The 19,914-nt window shown below is 37.9% G+C and overlaps 1 protein-coding gene across 1 annotated transcript; it reads left to right on the forward strand.

The window, feature by feature from the left end:
• On the forward strand, positions 9,672-18,078 carry LOC109212427. The gene is made up of 7 exons (XM_019376081.1): positions 9,672-9,869; positions 12,208-12,724; positions 12,865-13,021; positions 13,912-13,956; positions 14,112-14,277; positions 14,941-15,308; positions 16,791-18,078. The coding sequence occupies exons 1-7, from the start codon at positions 9,720-9,722 to the stop codon at positions 17,107-17,109; spliced, it is 1,722 nt and encodes a 573-aa protein (XP_019231626.1). The 5' UTR covers positions 9,672-9,719; the 3' UTR covers positions 17,110-18,078.

Genomic DNA, 19,914 nt, shown 5'->3' on the forward strand with positions numbered 1-19,914 from the left:
CTGCTGCCTTTCATGGTGTTTCCCCACCACCACCAGGCCTCTAATGGCCTACCTCACGTTGGTATTGCCATCTCTAAGGTCCTCGAGGGACCAGGTCAGTCCGTGTGACGACCCAAAGGGTCATCACCGGATTTCTCTCTTTTCCGTGCTTTCGAGGCCTTGAAAACCTCGCTTTTAGTTTTCTCGATTTGCGTGCGCAGTCCGGGTGCGAAGCCGGAAAGCTTTTATATTGAAATATGTGAACTTTGTGAAAAATTTGAAGAATTTTGATATTAATATTGCTAAAGTTGACTTTGGTCAACATTTTTGGTAAACGGATCCGGACCCGTGATTTGGCGGTCCCGGAGGGTCCGTAGAAAAATATGAGACTCGGGCATATGCCCGGAGTCAAATTTCGAGGTCGAGAGCCCGAGAAATGAATTTTTCTGAAATTATTAAGGAAAATGGAAATGAAAATTGATTAAAAGACTATGGTATCGGGCTCGTATTTTGGTTCCGACGCCCGGTACAAGTCTTAAATATGTGTTAAGCGCTTTCTGTAAAGTTTGGTCGAAATCGGATGTCATTTGACGTGTTTCGGACCTAAATATCTAAAGTTAGAAGTTTAAGAATTTTGAAATGAAAATGATGATTTTGAGGTTTGATTCTTTGATTTTGATGTTATTTTGGCGATTTGATCGCTCGACTAATTTCGTAGGATGTTATTGAGTTAGTGTGTGTGTTTGGTTGGGAGTCCCGAGGGCTCGGGAGTGATTCGGAGGTGGTTCGGGGTAATTTTACACTTAGAAAACATAGCAGATTTTCTGCAATTTTTGCACAGCAAACCCCTTCTTCGCGTTAGCGTTCCAAACACGCATTCGCGAAGCTTCAGTGGTCCCTCATCATCGCGTTCGCATCCCTCGCCTCGCATTCGCGTAGAGTCATCTGACCCTGAGGGCTTAGTCCTTTTTCTTCTTCGCGTTCGCGGACACTTGACCGCGTTCCCGTAGCTTGCCAGACTCTCTCTAGCGCGTTCGCGTTTCCCCTATCGCGTTCGCGTATAACAGTTCCTGGACCCCAGCAATTTCCTTCTACGCGTTCGCGTCTGTCTCCACGCGATCGCGATAGCTTACCCAGTTTACCCTTCGCGAACGCGGCCCTCTCCCGCGAACGCGAAGGGCAATTTTGCCCAGCGAATTTTTAAGTTAAAATCAGAACAGTGAACTCGGGATTTTCATAAAAATACACGAACTCCTTTCTTCTCCAAGCACTTAGGCGTCCATTGAAGCTCCCTTTCATCAAAACTTCTTGGGTAAGCATTGTTCAACTTGTTTTCTTCAAATTTCCTCTATTAATTACTAAATTCCTAGCCCTAAATCATGAATTCAAAGTAGAAACTGGGGGTTTTGGGTAGAGTTAGGGCTTTGGGGATTTTGGGTGATCCAACCTCAATTTGGGGTCGAATCTTGAAATAAATTATATATTTGAACTCGTGGGGTTATGGGTGATTGGGTTTTGGTCAGAGCCTCGTGTTTGGACCATGTGGGACCGGTGTCGAATTTTGGTATTTTGGAAGAATGATAGGAATTTCATTTCTAGGCTATGGGATTATGTTTTTGAGCCCTTATTGATATTATTGAACTAATTATGCCTAGATATCATTGTTTCGGAGTTGGATTGTATAGGAAAGGCGGTACTAGAGAGTTGATTGCTATTCTTGGACCGAGGTAAGTGTTTGTTCTAACTTTGGCTTGAGGGAATAGGATTAGGATGTTATTTGCTACTTGCTAAATGTGGAGTACGGTGTATAGGCATGGTGACGATTGTCTATGCACCGGAGTCTAGCATGATCGTGAGTCTTAATTGCTTTTAACTCGAATGATGTGACATAACTTCCTTGTTTAATTGATAAATTTCATATAATGTGAACGGTTGAGGAAGAATTGTGATTGGTATATTTTGGAGCGTTGGCTCGATCAAGAATGTGATAGTTGAGAAAGAAGTGATTTAAAAGAGGATGTGTTGTGATTATTCCCTTGTCGGGACGTGTAGACTATTATTATGTACTCTCCCTAGCCGGGATATTTGGGCTGTTAGTTGTACCCTTGCCGGGTTAAAGTGTTATGTTGTCGAATTCCCCTAATGGGGCCTTCTTTACAAAGTCAGATATTTTGAACTATAATATGGGATCGTGTGGCACGACGTCCACTTATATCTATATTATGAAATGGGATCGTGTGGCACGCCGACCACTTATATACTATAATATGGGATCGTGTGGCACGCCGACCACTTATATATTATGAAATGGGATCGTGTGGCACACCGTCTACTTATGAATTAAGAAATGGGATCGTGTGGCGCGCCGACCACTTATATATGAGTTATGGTATTGAGATAGTCTCGTCGTTTTATCCGTTGATCTGTATTCGCTGTATTTTCCCCGAGCATGCCCCCTTCCACTTTTTAGTTGATATTCTCTGTTGTTATTTCTGTTGCCTTTGTATATATATATATATATATCTGCACAGGTTGTTTTTAGTAGGTCCTGTCTAGCCTCGTCACTACTTCGCCGGGGTTAGGCCAGGCACTTACCAGCACACGGGGTCGGTTGTGCTGATGCTACACTTCTGTGCTTTTTGCACAGATCATAGTACCGGAGCAGGAGCCTTTGGTCAGCAGTAGGAGCGTTGGGAGCTTACTTCAGTCCGGAGATTCCGAGGTAGCTTGCTGGCGTCCGCATGGCCTGGAGTCTCTCTTATCTCTGTCTATCGTTTGATTTCCCTTGTATCGGATCAGACAGTACTGTATTCTCATTCAAACTTTGTATTTAGCATTCAGTAGAAGTTCGTGAGTTAGTGACACCAGATCTGGGTAGAGGTGTATTTGAATTTCCGCACTTGGTTTCAGTTATTTATATTTTTGGGACTTCCGCTTTTATATTAATTGCCTCGTTCTTCTTTATACTGTTAATGATGTTGAGAGAAATGTTAAATTAATTGGCTTGCCTAGCTCCTATTAGTAGGCGTCATCACGACTCCCGAGGGTGGGAAATTCGGGTCGTGACAGTCCGCTTGCATCCATGGCCCTTTTTCGCCTATTTCAGGCTGTTCTGGTTTAGTTCCGAGTAAGATCTTCCTATATCGTCATGAATAGGGGTTTCTAAGCTTGTTTCTTCATCTCTGTGATTGTTCTTCTCGAAAACCCTAATTTCTTCATTCTGAACCTCTCAGATCTGAGATGGTGTGGACCTATTTCGCATGAGTTTTACAATAACCTTGTGATTCTTTACAAGAATCGTATGATTTTCGAGTGATTTTTCATCTTTCTCTAAACTAGGGTTTCCAGAAACTTCTTTTTTCAAACATTTGGTAATTTTGAGTGATTAATCTTCTGTTTCTTATATGTTTTGACTGATTTCATAAGTTTGCTACAACCTTAACTCGTTTATAGTAAAAAACCCTAATTTTTTTTTGACATTCTTTGTTTGATTTCTGAGTACTGGTGTACTGACTGTGTTCTTGCCTGGGTTCTTGTGATTTCTCTTTAGCCATTTGAATGTCTCGTGGTTTTCTTGTCCTAATATGCCTCTACTGAATTTCATAGTTCAACCTTTCACTGATTCTATATGTCTATGTTCATTATGACTGTTATTTCTTGCTTTATTTAAGTTGTTTGTGATACTTGCTGACTCTTTACGTGATTTTCTCTTTGATTGAACCCTTGATTATTCTGAAGTCCTTATTTCCTGGTTTGATTTGAACACTTTACCTTAACAAAACTTTTGATTCTTACCTCTCTACTCGGTTTAGTTGAACTACTTGCCTTAATTAATTTTCTCTTGCCTTATTTGTTATTTTGCTGATTCTTACTGATTGTTTCTTTAATTGAAACCCCCGTGCATTCACCCTTAATTACCTACTCTGTACTTGATTTCCTTCCTTAAGTATTTGCCCTGCTTTTACCATTAATTATCCCTTGATTAAAGGGAAGACTTACTGATTTTACTTGTGATGGATTCCCTGAATCTCTCTTATTGCTACTTAATTGATTCCTTGCCTTATTTTGCTAAGCTTTTGATTACTATATAAAATCCCTCCTATTCTCACTTCAGACACAAATATTAGTTCACAAAAGCACACTCTAAAGCTCTCTGTTCTTCTCTGCTACTTGTGATATTCACTGGTCTAGCCGGTTGAAAGCCAAGGCTAGATATTGGAACTACATCTGCTTTATATTCTGCACTCTTTTCTTCAACTGGTATGTCTCTAGTTAAATTTTGAAATCCAAACCCTATGTGTTTCATTCCTGCACTAGCCCATCAACTATGAATTCAACCTGTCTTCCTGCTTACTTCTTTGCCTAGCATGTCTAAACTTTGTCCTGTTCAATGTATGATTGGCATGCCTACACTTCACCTAGTTATCTGATACTTCACCAGCCTGTTTGTGAATATCTGTTTAATCCCTTAATTATATGATCATGTTGGTTATTTGATGTATATGATTGACCCTGCTTGTATGTTTAATCCTGTTCAAGATATGTCAGGTTTTCTGTATTACATCTATGATGTCTGTCTTAACTATTTACTGATCATGACTAGCCTGCTAAGTCTCTAAGACCCTAAGTGTTTTAGGCAGTTGTTGACTATATGTTTCCTCTGTACCCTATCCATGTACCCCCAATGTGACTCTTATGTACCCCAATCCCTTTAACCCCATGTGAGATCTGTTTGTTGAGTGTTTCTGAATCTGGATGTTTTATGACCAATTGATTGTCTGCTGTTTTCAAAAGAGTTTTGGTACTTTTCTCAAATTGTCTTTTACCACCAAACTATTTCCTGTTTCAGAAAACCTTTTTACTCCTAGAAGTCATCTCTGTACTATTTTCAAAATCTTTTCAAACTATGTCAAGCACTCTCACTTTATTCTTAGATTACTAGGTTCTGCCCTCTGATATGTGTACTGCCTTGAGACCCTGGAGATCTCTCTGAACTCTGGCATATCAGGGCTGGCACTTCCACACTGCACAATAATCAGTTACTATTTGAGAAAGTCTAGGTGTGAGCACTGCCCGGGATTCTTGAGGTCCTTTGGGAACTCTGACACACCTAGACATGAAATTGGCTATGGAACTTTGGCATTTGAGACTACTGGAGGCTTGAAAATCATTTGGGCCTACTGCAGGCTCCCTATAGCTTAGCTTCTATTTTATTTATGTAATTTATATTCAGTTCTGGGTCTGTAATAATTATTGCAAACAAACATTTGGGGTGATTAGTGAAAAGGGGTGGGCAGTTGCATATTGTGGGTAAAATCGGGTAGATAACATGCCTATAGGGTCTATTTTAATGTGTTTGTTAGATAATATGCCTATAGGACTTGCTTTGGTGAATTATGCATGCTTTACTTTCACACAATTAGAAGCCATGCCTATAGGATTTAAATAAGCTCTATAACTAGATATCATGCCTATAGGGTGTAAAGTAATTGAAGTCCAGTTTCCCTTACAGCATGTATTCAAATTCATCTCCTTAGAAATTATGTCTATAGGATTAAAACGACTTTAACAGAAATCATGCCTATAGGATCTAAAATCAGCCTAACGTTAACCCACGCCTGCAAGTTCTGAATCAGATTAACTAACTTACTCGTTTTCTCAATCAATGTCAGTAGAAAGCATGCCCATAGGATTCAAATCTCCTGTTTAAACTTGCTAACTGTTTTTTGTATTCCTAATCAGCAATAGATACCGGGTATCACTATTCTGCGCCTAGGCAAACCTGTAGGGGATTAAAATTCTGCAACTGTAAAACCATGTTCTGTTATCCATGATTGTTCATATTCAACAGGTCTAAAATCAGTAGGCAAGCTGAATAGGTCTTTGACACTTTGGTCCTAGTTAAATACTAAATACTCTTTGCTCACCTAGATATCATGTTCTAAGGTTTTTTCTCTTAAACGGTTGTTTGAGACGTGCACTTATTTGTTTCTGCTTGTGGAGGTAAAATGTGAGCCTTTAATTGTTCCCCCCTTTAAATGCAGTCCTACTTGTTTTGGTTGACGCTTAGACTTTTCTCCTTTAAATACTTTAGGATGGTCTAGAACTACCTAAACTATAGGTCCTAAATATCTCCAGGTCCACAAGGAAGGGACGAGTAGTGCACGCATAGGATATCTTTCAAGGTTGCTAGAACGCTTTAGGCTATGACCAAGGGAGGGAATTGGGTAGTAAGGATATGATGACTACGCGCTAATGCCACGTGTAGCCCCTCATTGAGGAGTGATTACCGGGCATTGTGTGGGTATAATCCTGTAGGCTAACCAACCTAGGACCCCCTTTCCAACTCTCGTTGTTTAAATGAATTTACTTTTCTTTATATATGTGCAACTTGTTCAAACCTTTTCCCTTGTTTCATCACTTGAACTATATATGTGCTTAAAATGTCAAAACATGTCTTTACTTGCAAGTACGTGGTCAAACTGTTTATCTGTTAAAATGACTAAATCACATGAGTATAAGTTCGGCCGGGACCCATCGTTGTGGACCGCGAGGGGTGCCTAACACCTTCCCCTCAAGGTTATTTCGAGCCCTTACCCTAAATCTTTGGTAATGCAAACTAGTCCATGAGTTAATTGCTCAAGGTGCCCTAACGCACCATAATTCGTTAGGTGGCGACTCTTCAAATAGATAATTCCCAAAAGGAAATGAGTCGATCCCCCATGAAATATCGAAACCCGAACATTCTCCGCGAGGAGAAGAAAAAGGGGGCGCGACAGGCCCGGTCTCGTCCGATTTGCGCCAATAACAAGAGAAACATGTCATACTCCGTTCATAGACCATCAAGTGAGTGTGGGAATGTAAAAATAGGGTAGGGTGTGCCCTTTCTTTCAGGAAGGCCGCGCAGCAAGCTGCTGTCCCTTCACGAGCGATGGGAGTACGGGCCCATATGTGGGGTGAAAATAGGGTTGTGGTTACGCTAGGTGACCGGGATCCTATTTTGAACATGCGTTCGTCGTGTCGAACCTACTATTACGGGCGAGAAGTGGGTTTTGCATAGATATTGGTTATAACTTCTACTTTAGGTAACGTTTTGACCTAGATTGGTATGGTTGTCTCGAAGGCTTACCTACCGCTCTTTCGAGTGGGTGGTAGCGCCAAGAAGGTGAGGCCATGTCAGCCTGGTAGCGATATTCCGCTGATTCTGGATCTGAAGGAAACTTACAAATTTGGCTAAGAAATCCCCACAGACGGCGCCAATTTGTTTGACCAAAAAGTATTAAACTTTTTGTTAAACCAATTAATGAATGGAATAAAGGATAAATCTTAGCCAAAGGTAATTAACTTTAGATCGCAACATATTGAGCATAAAAATTGGAAGAGAATAAGCTGATTTATTATTTCTTGAGATAGCTATCATACGTTAAGCGAGAATGGTAAGCTTACATATGTGAAATACTTGGATTACAGTGGAAGGAGTACAAAAGATGAAAAGGAAGCTGCAGATAATTGAAGAATCTTCTCCCCTTGGCTTCATAGTAGTGCTCTTCTTAGTCATAGCCAGTCCCCTCTTTCACAGTTCCCTCTTCCCCTGTATATATAAACAATGTCCCCTTTTATCCAACGGTCTTTGACCAGTCTCCTTTCCAGCGACAGTCCTTTGTTACTTATCCAAGACCGTATGCTTATCCCGCGGTGTAAGCTTTTTGACGGCCTGACCTCGACAGGGACCGTGGAGCCGTCGCCATTACGCCTCGTAAACACGGCCATGTCGGGGTCAACATTTTTTATTGCCTCCCGCCATCAGGGTCAGATTTGACTCATACACCAACCATATGTGAGGTGTGGTACGCGAAGGCAAAGGGACATTCTACACATCGGATACAAGAGGGTCTGGCAATTTTTTTTTGCCAGTTGCTCGTGTTGTTTTACACGGAAGCATGTTAATTTATTTTTATTGTCTAAAATTTAATGGAATGTTTCCAAATGATTATTGTAATGATAGTAAATCCTTGTTTCTTGGATATCCGGAGTCAGTGTGCGAGGAAGGCAGCAGGTTTTCTTTGTTTCTTTCTCTCTCTTATTTTGTGCAATAAAATAGAATATTACTCCCCATGTTCCAATTTGGGTATTATTGTTTGGACTCTGAGAGACAAATAAGTTTTTGTTTGATAGCATTTTTATATATTTTAAATAGTTAATTATTATTGCCTTAAAAATATTTTGTTAAAATATACAAATTTTATTTTTTTAAAAAAAAAACTTAAAATCTTTATGTTCGAATCCACAGTCAGGATTTAAAAAATTGGCTCTTGATATTCGAATAGTGCCACGTAACTTGGCACAAAGGAGTAACTAAAAATAATTATATTATGATGGAAAATGTATAAACACCAAAAGCTGGAGAATACTGTAGAGAAGTCCATAAACAAATTCTAATTTCTAAAAGAATATTGAATAAAAGTAACATATAATGGAATTATAGAAGTTTTAAGATCATTCTTGGATTACCGAAATTCAATGAAGTTTAAAAAAGGGAAAATTTCACATTAGAACAACTGAGCTCCATACTTTTCAATTTTATAGCCTATGTTTCAATTTACAACCAACTAGCCCATAAATAATAGGCTAAGATTCAACATCCAACTCCAATAGGTTCTCAAAATTATTATTTAATTTTTAAAAAAGATTCCTCAAGCTTTTAAATTACTTTTCGAATCAGTAATTGTGACTCAAATATTAATTCAACAAACCAACTTCATTTGGGTGGTGAAAATTAGATTTTTAACAAGCTTAAATATGTGGGTTTAAATTTCGAATTTGATTTTATGAAAAATTTGGAGTGGGTGTTATTTAGACTTGTTAGAAATAGTATAAGGAGGTTGTATATAAAATTTGAAGTCATTTAATGGAGATTTGGACTGGTTTTGAATAAGAATTGCAACTGAAAATCGTGGAAGAAGTTCGTCTACAGACGCTTGTATAAATGTGTATAAAAATGTATAACAGTGTATAAGGTGTGTTTCTACACTCATATACAATATTATACAAGATTATACATTATTATACAAAAAACCGACTTCGTCTTCTTTCTTGCGTCTTTTCTGAAATTTAATTCAAATCTTGCTCAAATCTACTCCAAATCACTTCAAATTTAAATTTTGTACTCCTTTTGATATTTTCAATCAATTGGAACAATACCCAATCCAAACAACTAACAAATTCAAAACAACGCATTTTCAAAAGCAAAGCTTTGAATGATCTTCAATGGTGGACTTCTACTCTTCAATTTTCTTTCATTGCAAGCAGGTGACACAAGAGTAGAAGCAGAAAATACACGGTCCTTTGAAGCATATGTAAAGGATGTGAGAAGAAGAGAGAGTGAAAGCAATAGTTGTGAGAACAAAGAATTAACTCCATAGTATTTAGAAGCAATTGTTGTAAAAACATATATTTTGAATTTGCAAGTGCTTTTAAAATATGTATAATGTGGGCTAGGTGGGGTAAAACTTAAAAACATGGGCCATTTTTTATTATGGTGTGAAGTCATGTGTATTTTCTTGTAATTCTTTCTTTAAAAAATTAGAGATACATATAAAACTTACCTAGTACGTATAATTTATAGTAATCCTTTAAATGTTTAACTAAGGGGTTAACTATGGTTATTTACTTTAATTTGGGTAGTACACGATTTTACCCCAATACACAGAGAGAGCGGGTATTCTCGAAACTTGAATTTTATGGAGAGGAGAAAAATGGTGGAAAAAGAACCAAAGGTTATAGCAGAGGAGATAAGGAGGGATCGAGAAGAAGTACTGGTGTCTCTCATTGAACAGCGTACTAAGGATGTTGAAAATCTTCGCAAACGCATCTCTTATTACACTTCTCAGGTTGTCTTCTTTGGGACCCTACAAAGCTTTCATTAAATGTCTTTTTAAACTTTAATGGCTGAAATTGTAAAGTCTTAAAGTTGTCAACTTCGTTTATTGTTGGAAGGGGACCGGGATAGGTGCGGGAAGGTCTTTAATTTTCCCCCCCTTTTTTGTTTGAATAATGAAAACCACTGTTGATCCCTAGGAGTTTTGCGGTTAACATTTATTAATAATATTAACCGAATGTAAAGAAAGCTGCTATCTTTTCAGAAGCCTATTGATACCTTCCTTCGTGGGTTTGGATCTCCAAACTCGAAAATCAAGCTTTGTCCCGAAAGCCTTCAAATTTCTTTTTCTTTGATGCTTTTTAAGAATAATTAACCTCAATGTCTATGTATTTTAGGGGCTTCCCAGTTTTGTGTGTGCGCGTGTATATATGTATGTACATGTATAAAAGATGTCTACCCTACTATAACATTCTTGAACAAGTGAATTCTTCCCATTTGCCTAAGTCTTGGTGGGTAGAATTCACCCAATTCATGTCCTAGTGGGAATTAGATGGAATACTCGGTACGGGCGGAGCAACAGTGTTGCTTGCGGGTTTGGCCGAAACTAGTAGCTTTTGTTCAAACCTTGTATTTGTATTAAGAAATCTAAGTAACATGTACAAATTATTAATTTAGAACTCAGTAAACTAAAAAGATTATAATCCGAACACATAAGGTTCAAATTCTAGCTCCGCCTCTCATACTCGGACACCACCAGTCATAAAAAAACATTTTAAATAAAATCTTAGTCTTAATGGAGAGGATCCTCCCCATGAGGTTCGGGGTTCAAGTCAACAAGGGGAAAAATGAGTAAAAGCTACTGTTGGCCCATAGGTGTTTTTGGATTTGCTACCATAAAATCGTGGTCACCTTAATGAGGATTTGCTTTTAAGAAAACCTGGAATATATGCTTCAGCAGGAATGACACAATTTGCTGGTATGGACTATTAGAGTTGTGAAGTAGATGTGGATTCGAAACCACACTAGGATTTTCAGTCCATTGACTTGATCCACTTTGAAATAAGTATCCTTTCTTTATGTCATTTGGGCTGCCCTGACATTCTAAGGATGACTGAAGCCTCTCTTGAAAGGCCTCCTGACTTGATCTTCTTCTTTATATACACAATTTGATGTATGAAATTGGAAGAAGTACTGCTTCTTTAAAGAGTGAACCAGGTTCAGGATTCAGACTAGTACTTTTTTTTTTTAATTATGCAGTTAGCTGTATTCTCGACTTGAGGGCGGGAACCGCCTTATCTTAGGGTGTATGCGTAGCCCCAAATTGGAGGGGGTGTTCATTTTTTGATAATCAATAAGTAGCATAGCTTCGATAGACTTGCAAGTCTTACCATCAATCTTGGTGACATCTGTGCAATGCAGCTATATCTGGATCGACCAAAGTCAGACCACTTCTGTCAAGGACCAATATAGTCGGAAAAAAGCTAATTGCCGTATTTTTTATGGGTTTTTTCCTTCTTTTCCTTTTTGGGATTAATTTTACATGTTTGTAGTTCATTGTCTCTCTCTCAATAACAAGTGGTCTAGTGAAGATAGGTGCCTTGAGGAACCTAAAAACTCTACTATACTTTCTCCTTTCTCCCTTCTCCCAGACCATAAGGATTTTGAGTTCAATTGAGATCAAATTCAGTGGTTGCAAGAGTCTCCATTGATGATTCTGTAATGGTCTTCTCATTGTTCAAATAGATGACATGGAGATATTATCATGTGGCTTAATGCAAGTTTTATTCAAATTATGACATTCCAGGGTCTTCAATTGGAATATGAGCTGGCTGTTCAGCTGTTTACGTTTCTAATGCTTCTACAGAAGCTTTATACATGAATGTCAATTGTATATCTTGTTCTTTCTTCCCATTCTTGAAATTTGCAAGTTTTCTCTATGCCAAGGATACTCCATATATTTCTGATTCCCTGGCAAAAGGAGGATACTTGAATGTCCAATTTTATGAGTGATAAGCTTCAAATCTTTGCTTGTGGCAACAGATCCAACTTTGAGTTAAACTTAGTGTAGTGCAACAGAATCCCTTTGTCTTAAAAATTATATATCTATTAAATTCCATAGGGATGATTGTGTATCTATCAAGTTTCATGCTCATCTGTGAACTTAACCTGCAATCATTTTACTCACAAAGGGATGGCTGTTGAATGTTGGCTATTACCTGGCGGATGATTTATTATCTAATTTAATATGTAATTGAAATAATGTTCATTTTACTTCGGAGTCTTTCTCTTACTTTGGGACCATAACTAATATTTTCCATTTTCCCCCTTCTTTGGAATGAGATATACAGCTTGATCAAGCAGAGAGGAATTTAGAGGAGTCACAACAGAAACTTGCTGGTCTCCGGGCCCAGGTCAATGTGGCAATATCCACAAGCTCTCATGGGAATGACTTGGATCCGGTGAAAGCTAAAATAAGATCCGTCAGTCCTATTCAGATAAGTGATGATTCTTCTGAAAGCCTCTCTGAGTGTAAGCCTCAACCTGACAAAGACATCACAGCTAGAAAATCTTCAGCACTTGATAAAAAAATAGCAAGCCCTTTTCAGGAAAACAATGATAATTCCGCGAAGCCGCCCACGGCTAAACCATTACTTATCATTCCTGACGTGAGACCAAAGGTTTCTCAGCCTTTGAAGATGGTAGAACCTAGTCCTGTCCCATGTGGATCTGATCCTTGTGCTGGAGGATCAGGTTTTAATTTTCGTAACACTCGCATTGCAAGGTCAAAAGCAGATAATATTGTGGAAATCCCTCCTGATGTTGTAGCTGCTGAGATTCAACCTAAAGGAACAAAAAGGAAGTTTGGTAGTAATTTATTCGTTAGCTTTGATCTTTCAATACTAGTATGTGTAACATGCACTCTGATATAATATGCAAATGTTTTTTTTTCATATGAAAATTATGATTTGACGAGCTTGTTTCTCATGTTCTCTTTGTGGGTATAGAACAGAAAGAGCGTAAAGAGTTGATTCCATTGATAGGTAGCTCCTCTTCAGCAAGCAAGATCCATTGCCAGACGTGCAATTTCATACCTAGTCAACACAAGCGAAAGATGAGAACTATTGTCTTGTGCCCTACGAATGATCAACTTTTTGCGAGCAGGTAGATACACGCTCTGTGTGAACGACAATTGTGATTGTGTATTTCATTCGGTGCTTCTAGATTTATAGATGAATTATGGGTGGACTAACTGTAGAAATTGCTTGCCCCTTTCCCTTCTACAGTTAGTCATGTATATCATGGCTCCACCAACTTCATCATGTATGTCATGACTTTAATCTAGTTTAGAGATCCTACACTAACGCCACATGATTGGATCTTGTGGACGATCTGAAGATGTTCGTACCCGAGCAAAATTCGAGTTCCTAAATTGCACACTGCAATTGGTCATATTAGATGATAATTAGTTAATTTGCCTAAGTAATGATTTGAAAGTTGTTTCCTTCAGTGTTATTAAAAGCCATGGCTTTGTCGCTTAAAGTGATACGAAGCGAAGAGCTATTGCTTCATGGGTGAAACCAAGTGCTTCATAGAATGTGTGCTTCAAACAATGACAGCAAAGTAATCTGGATGGGAAGCGGTCGGTTTTCTGAATCTCAACTTGGAGGAGCTGGATTAATGTTGGCATTATTGTATATAGGATACTAAAATTAGTTATTTCAAATTGCAATTTGATCATTGTGGTACTAAATTCATTTGTGTTTGGTATTTTTTTAACGCTTAACTTCAAAGAAGCATGTAACGTCGCTTCTCGCTTTTTGCTTAAACTAACCTCATGGACCTTGTTGTTTTTTTCTGCTTTTCGCTTTTAAAACACTGGTTTCCCTGATATAATGCTGCACTGTACTTGCTTCTTTTGAGAACGACCTGGTACTCATGTTTCTCAGTCTTTCTCATACAGTTTTCAACCTTTCAGCATCGAATGAAATAAATCAGTCTCGAATTCTTTCTATTTGCTTAGAAAGGCTAACTCAGAGTTGCTTAACATGCAGTGCTCTGGATGGCGTTGTCAACTTGTGGCAGGTGCAGGACATGGGGTATGTCAAAACTTTAGCATTCCATTTCCAGAGCTGCATCTGTATCATTTTCCTTTGCGAGACCCACTTTATAGGCAATAACTTCAGATTTCAATTGTTTTTCCCTCGCATCACCAAATGCTTGTATTTTGATGGTCTGTCACTTTGGTAATCAGGTCAAGTGCCAATCTTGTCAGTAGCACAGATTGCATTTCGCGCGAGGGTAGAAGATGGCCAGAAGATGTAGCATGGCATCCGAAAGGCACTAGTCTCTTTTCTGTGTACAGCGCTGATGGTGGGGATTCACAAATTTCAATCTTGAATCTTAACAAAGGAAAAGAGGTATTTTTAGGAAATTTCTTGATGCAATTATATGACAAAGACCATTTCACTGTAAAATCTGCAAAACTGAAGAAACATGCGTGCATGGTTTGATTTTTAGGCTGACCTGTTTGGTCTTATGATGGACGAGGTTTGTAGCAGGAATACGGGGTAAATCACGGTCTAAAATTTTAGGAAAAAACTGTGGAGTATACGGTTCAGGGATCTATGCCTTTCTCTCTTTCTCATGATTTTGCTATAAAACATTTTTTAAAGAGTCAGAGGCAGCAGCGTGGTTTTATTTTTAGACTGTAGTCATAAAGTAAACATCCAAAAGGAATGTAACATGTCTTTTGTCAAGTATTCAAGGGATGTAACATGTCTTTTGTCAAGTATTCAAGTACATAAAAAAACTCTGAATTCTCCTCCCTCCACGGAAGATAAAAAACCCATGGAACCCCATCAGGTAAACCTGATATCATATGCCGCTCCTCCAGCCTAAACTAAAGTCTATGATTTATAGGTGCATTGTTGTTCTTGTCTCTGTCATTATCACAATTAACATACATTCTATTGGCGCTTGGTTATGTAGCACTTGATAGTATGTCTTGCATACTCTATTGTGTCAAAGGACTCTCTTGGATTTTTTCTCTGCTCTGATCTCATATCCTGGTACATTAACAGAATACGCGAGTAAATTTCTTGGAGGAGAAGCCTCATGTCAAAGGAATCATTAACAGCATAATGTTCATGCCATGGGAAGAGGACTGTTTTGTTACTGGTGGTAATGATCACGCAGTTGTCTTGTGGACCAATAAAGTTGGAGAAAATTCATGGAAGCCTAAAGTGTTGCCTAAAGAGCATTCTTCTGCTGTAATGGGAGTTGCCGGTTTGCAGCATAAGAAAGTTGTGATGTCTGCTGGTGCCGATAAACGTATATTAGGATTTGATTTACCAGCTCAGAGAGTAGAATACAAACATCAACTAGAAAGCAAATGCATGAGTGTCCTCCCTAATCCACATGACTTGAATCTTTTTATGGTTCAGACAGGGTAAGTTACCATCTTCAACATTCTATGATCATTACGTGCATATGTCTTTGTTCCATTATGTGCATATTTCATTATGTAGATATTTCTTTTACATTAGTAATAATTTTTCTTGCTATTTCCCATTCCCTTTTCCTCTAAAGCACCCAATGTGTTGTAATTTTTTGGTATTTTCACCCCTTTCTTTCTTTCTTTCTTTGTCAAAATGTGCTATGTGCAATAATGTTTGAGTAAAATGGATTTCTACTATATTGTTTTTGATACATTTAGATTTATATGATAATATTTCGGTTTTTCTTTGGTAATGCATCGCAAAATGATGTGTTCTGCTTTAATTATGTTTAAGAACTATTATACCTGTGAGGAAGAAGAAGAAGAAGAAGAGGAGCCACCTGAACAATGTAGAATCTAGAATTTGAAATGGATCCATAAAATTTGTTTCTGGAATCCTATGAAGTCATTCCTCCTAAAGGAAGAGATCTGGGGTTCATTTAAAAAGTATTTTGATAATTTTCTTTTACTAACATTATTGTGGTACCTAAATGTGAACAATTCAATATCTAGACTTAGTGTTCAGGAGAATAGCATGCTAGAAGAATATATTAACACATACTTAAAATATGACTAAATTGGAGTGCTGCTACAGGATCTTGACTAATTGGAAGATAACTACTAGAGTGAAAGCCTTAAAGGCGAGTTTTATAGAGCGGTTGTGAGACGAGTAATGTTTATATCTGGAGGAGTGTTGGACCTATAATGACCCAACATATTCACAAAATGAGTGTTCCGAAAATGCGGATTTTAAAATGGAGGGGTATTCATACGAAATTTGACAAGATCACAATTTACCACATTTGATAGAAGGTACAAATAACACACATAGAGGATAAAATAAGTGAAGGTCCCTTGAAATTGCTTTTGGCTATATCGACTTTCAGATACACTAGTCCATATGACACTATGATGATCAGAGGTCGTAAAAGATGATGCAGGAAAGAGCTACAGTCTCTTAGACTCTATGCAAATTTTGCTAAGGATAAAAATGATGGAAGTGAAAGATCCTCATAACGATACCATCTAATTGGGAATAGGGTTTATTTTTACTGGTACACTTACGTTCTGTCAGGTGTTGGAAGGAATTTGTATTAATATTGGTATTATAGTAGAAAATGTAGAGATATTCTTATATTACAAAAGTAGGAGACCCCTACTCTTAAAGAATTTAAGTTATGGAATAAAACGGGTCCAAATTGAGCGAAATGGATATTGAGGATTCACATAGCCAACCTCAAGTAGTATGGGATTGGCGCTTAGTTGTTGCAGTGTAAAGCCTGTTTTATATCTTGAACTATTTTCTTATGATGTCACAAGTCTGATTTGAATTATTATCTTAAAGTAGATACGATTGAAGCAGGAATATGTTAATTAGGCTGATATATTTTTGTTGTGCTTTTACTGATCCAATGACTGCATCTTCACATGCAGGACCTTAGAGAAACAGCTTCGCTTGTTTGATTTTAGGTCGAGGCAAGCCGAGATTCATTCCTTTGGGTGGAAACAAGAAAGCAGTGACTCGCACTCGGCTCTTATAAATCAGGCTTGGTCACCCGATGGTTTGTCCATTTCATCTGGCTCTGTTGATCCTGACATTCACATATTTGATATACGGTACAATTCTCACAAACCTTCCCAGTCCATTAGAGCTCATCATAAGCGAGTCTTCAAAGCTGTTTGGCACCACACTCTCCCGCTCCTCATTTCTATATCTTCTGATTTGAACATTGGATTGCACAGAATTTTATGAGGTGCTTCCTTTTCTTTTTAGCCCTTATTGTCCCCAGACCCCATTCATTTTGGAAATCATTACCGCGAAGCCATATTGAGCCCTTAGATCAAAGAAATTCATTGCGTGGGTTTGATACAGCAGGCGATTTGAAAAGAAAATGTTAAGGAGTGTCATCTTTTCCTGTGCCTTGTTCTGCATTCAAGCTGTTAAGTTCAGAAGCATTTCACCTCTTTGTTAGCTCATAGGGAGAAGTTTTATTTTGTGTCTATACAACTGACACTAGTTGTATGAGGCTTCTTTTTGTCTCACAAAATTGTGGACACCAATCTTACACTGCTGGGTCCATAGAATTCTGGGTCCACAAAACTGTGAGACAAAAAGTTGCCTCATACAACTAGCGTAAGTTGTATGAGACACAAAATAAAATTTTTCGCTCATAGGTCTGTCAATTAATTGACTGCTATAGCCTATAGGCACTCCCGGGGGTGGGGTGATGTAGAGTTTGGAGAGTTGAAATGACAATCTTGACAACCAAGTACCACATTAAAATCCAGTAGAAACAGACACTAAATGAGTTGTTATTGTCTGTCTAATCTTAAGTAGGTAGAGTTACCCAATATATATGTGGGAGATAGGAGATATTTACGTGAATGAGATGAATACATGTTGTCCAGGACATAACCGTTATAAAAAAACAAAAATGACTGTTGAAAGTTGTCTAATGTAATGGACATGTCGCCAGCATTCCGTCCTTGTTTTAGACATATCCTTTAGTGGTTGACCTCTTGACCGTTGACCACTAACTTGACTTTGATATACCAACTTAGAGGTATTAAAATGTGTGCATCAAAGTTAGTGTATGATAAGTATGTGTGAATACTGTGACAGACTATTTGCATGTTTTGGTGCATAAATGAGATTGGTTAAATCAAGAAAAAAGTTTTGAGTAGTAAGTCGTCGTTGAAGACTTCAAGTAGTGTTTTTCTATTGTTGTGGCGTGGGCAAAATATACTTTCCATTTGCACTCGATGAACGAAAGTATGAATGAATTTTCATAAAGGGGTCTACACCTAATCATGCTCTAAAAAGTTTGCCAGACGTATAGATCACATTATCAATTGGAGGCCTTGCCTTTTTGGTTGCTTTCTTTTAAAGAAATACTATATTGATGGAGGATGATTGTGTTGTCTTTTTATTTAATGACCTATGCAAGTAAAAATGGTTTAAATAAGGTGCACCCAAAGGGTGTGGCCTACACTATATGGTTTTTTTTCTATCTGCCTAGTGATCCATGAGACGAGAGCAGAATTATGAGGGAGAAATTCAAATATAGCCAGATTTACAAGTGGTCGTTCAAAAAAAGTTCAGTTTCAAAAGTAATCGAAAATTAGCCACTTTTCATGTAAAGATAAATCTGAGCGAAAACATTGTTCAAAATCCTGAAAATACGCCAGTATATTATGCTGGAGTTCCAGCATAAGTATACTTGAACTCCAGCATATTATACTGGAGTTCCAGGATAAGTATGCTGGAACTCTAGCATAATATGATGGAGTTCCAGCATAAGTAACTCTAGCATAATATGATGGAGTTCCAGCATAAGTACACTAGAATTCCGGCATAATATACTGGAGTTCCAGCAAAGTATACTGGTCCAGTATAATATGCTGGAAGTTCATACACAAGTGCTCGAATCTCCAGTATATTATATTGGAACTTTCCGTGTGTTGGAGTTCCAGCATAATATGCTGGAAGTTCATACACAGGTGCAATGAACTCCAGTATATTATGCTGGACCGATTTCTGTTGCAGCAAAATAATGGCTATTTTTCATTGACTTGGTACACGCTGACTATATTTGAATGACCAGTCCGAAAACTGGCTAGACCGTGCTATTTTTACAGAAATTAAAAAATTGCTAGATTTACAAGTGGTCATTCAAAAATTGCCACAGTTTCAAAAGTAATTAAAATTTAGCCACTTTTCATGTAAAGATAAATTTGAACGAAAACATTGTTCAAAATCCGAAAAATACTCTAGCATAATATAATGGAGTTCCAGCATAAGTATACTGGAACTCCAGCATATTATAATGGAGTTCCAGCATAAGTATATTGGAACTCCAGTACAATATACCGGAGTTCCAGTATAATATACCGGTCCAGTATAATATGCTAGAAGTTCATACATAGGTGCTCCAATCTCCAGTATATTATGCTGGAACTTTTCGCGTGTTGGAGTTCCAGCATAATAGCTAGAAGTTCATACACAGGTGCACCGATCTCTAGTATATTATGCTGGACCGGTCCCTGTTGCAGCAAAATAGTGGCTATTTTACAATGACTTTGCAAACGCTGGCGATTTTTGAACGACCAGTCCGAAAACTGGCTAGCCCGTGCTATTTTAACGAATTATGAGGTCTTATTTTTAAATTTTGGTCGACTACAAAAATGCTATGCAATTTTTTTTCTGTCTAAGTCTTAGTTGATAGAGATATGCATGTGGGCACGAGCAGTGGCGTAGCCACCCTACGTCAAGGGTGGTCAAACGCACATCTTTCGCCGAAAAATTATACTGTGTATATAAGTTAAATACTACTATGTTATATGATTACATTGAACAACCTTAACACAAGGCAGTCCGCTCAGGGTGTTAAAAGTGACGTGTTGTATCACGAGTTCAAAGTTCTCAGCCCATTTTATTTGCCAAAACTAAACCACCATGTGTGGTATATTTGATTCTTTTGCAATCTAAAAATTTTCTAATAAAATAACAAAATTTGTGTAGAGATAAATACTAATCTTAAAAGTAATATTTCAACTA

Source organism: Nicotiana attenuata, chromosome 2 (assembly GCF_001879085.1).
Source record: "Nicotiana attenuata strain UT chromosome 2, NIATTr2, whole genome shotgun sequence".
Taxonomy (NCBI): Eukaryota; Viridiplantae; Streptophyta; class Magnoliopsida; order Solanales; family Solanaceae; genus Nicotiana; species Nicotiana attenuata.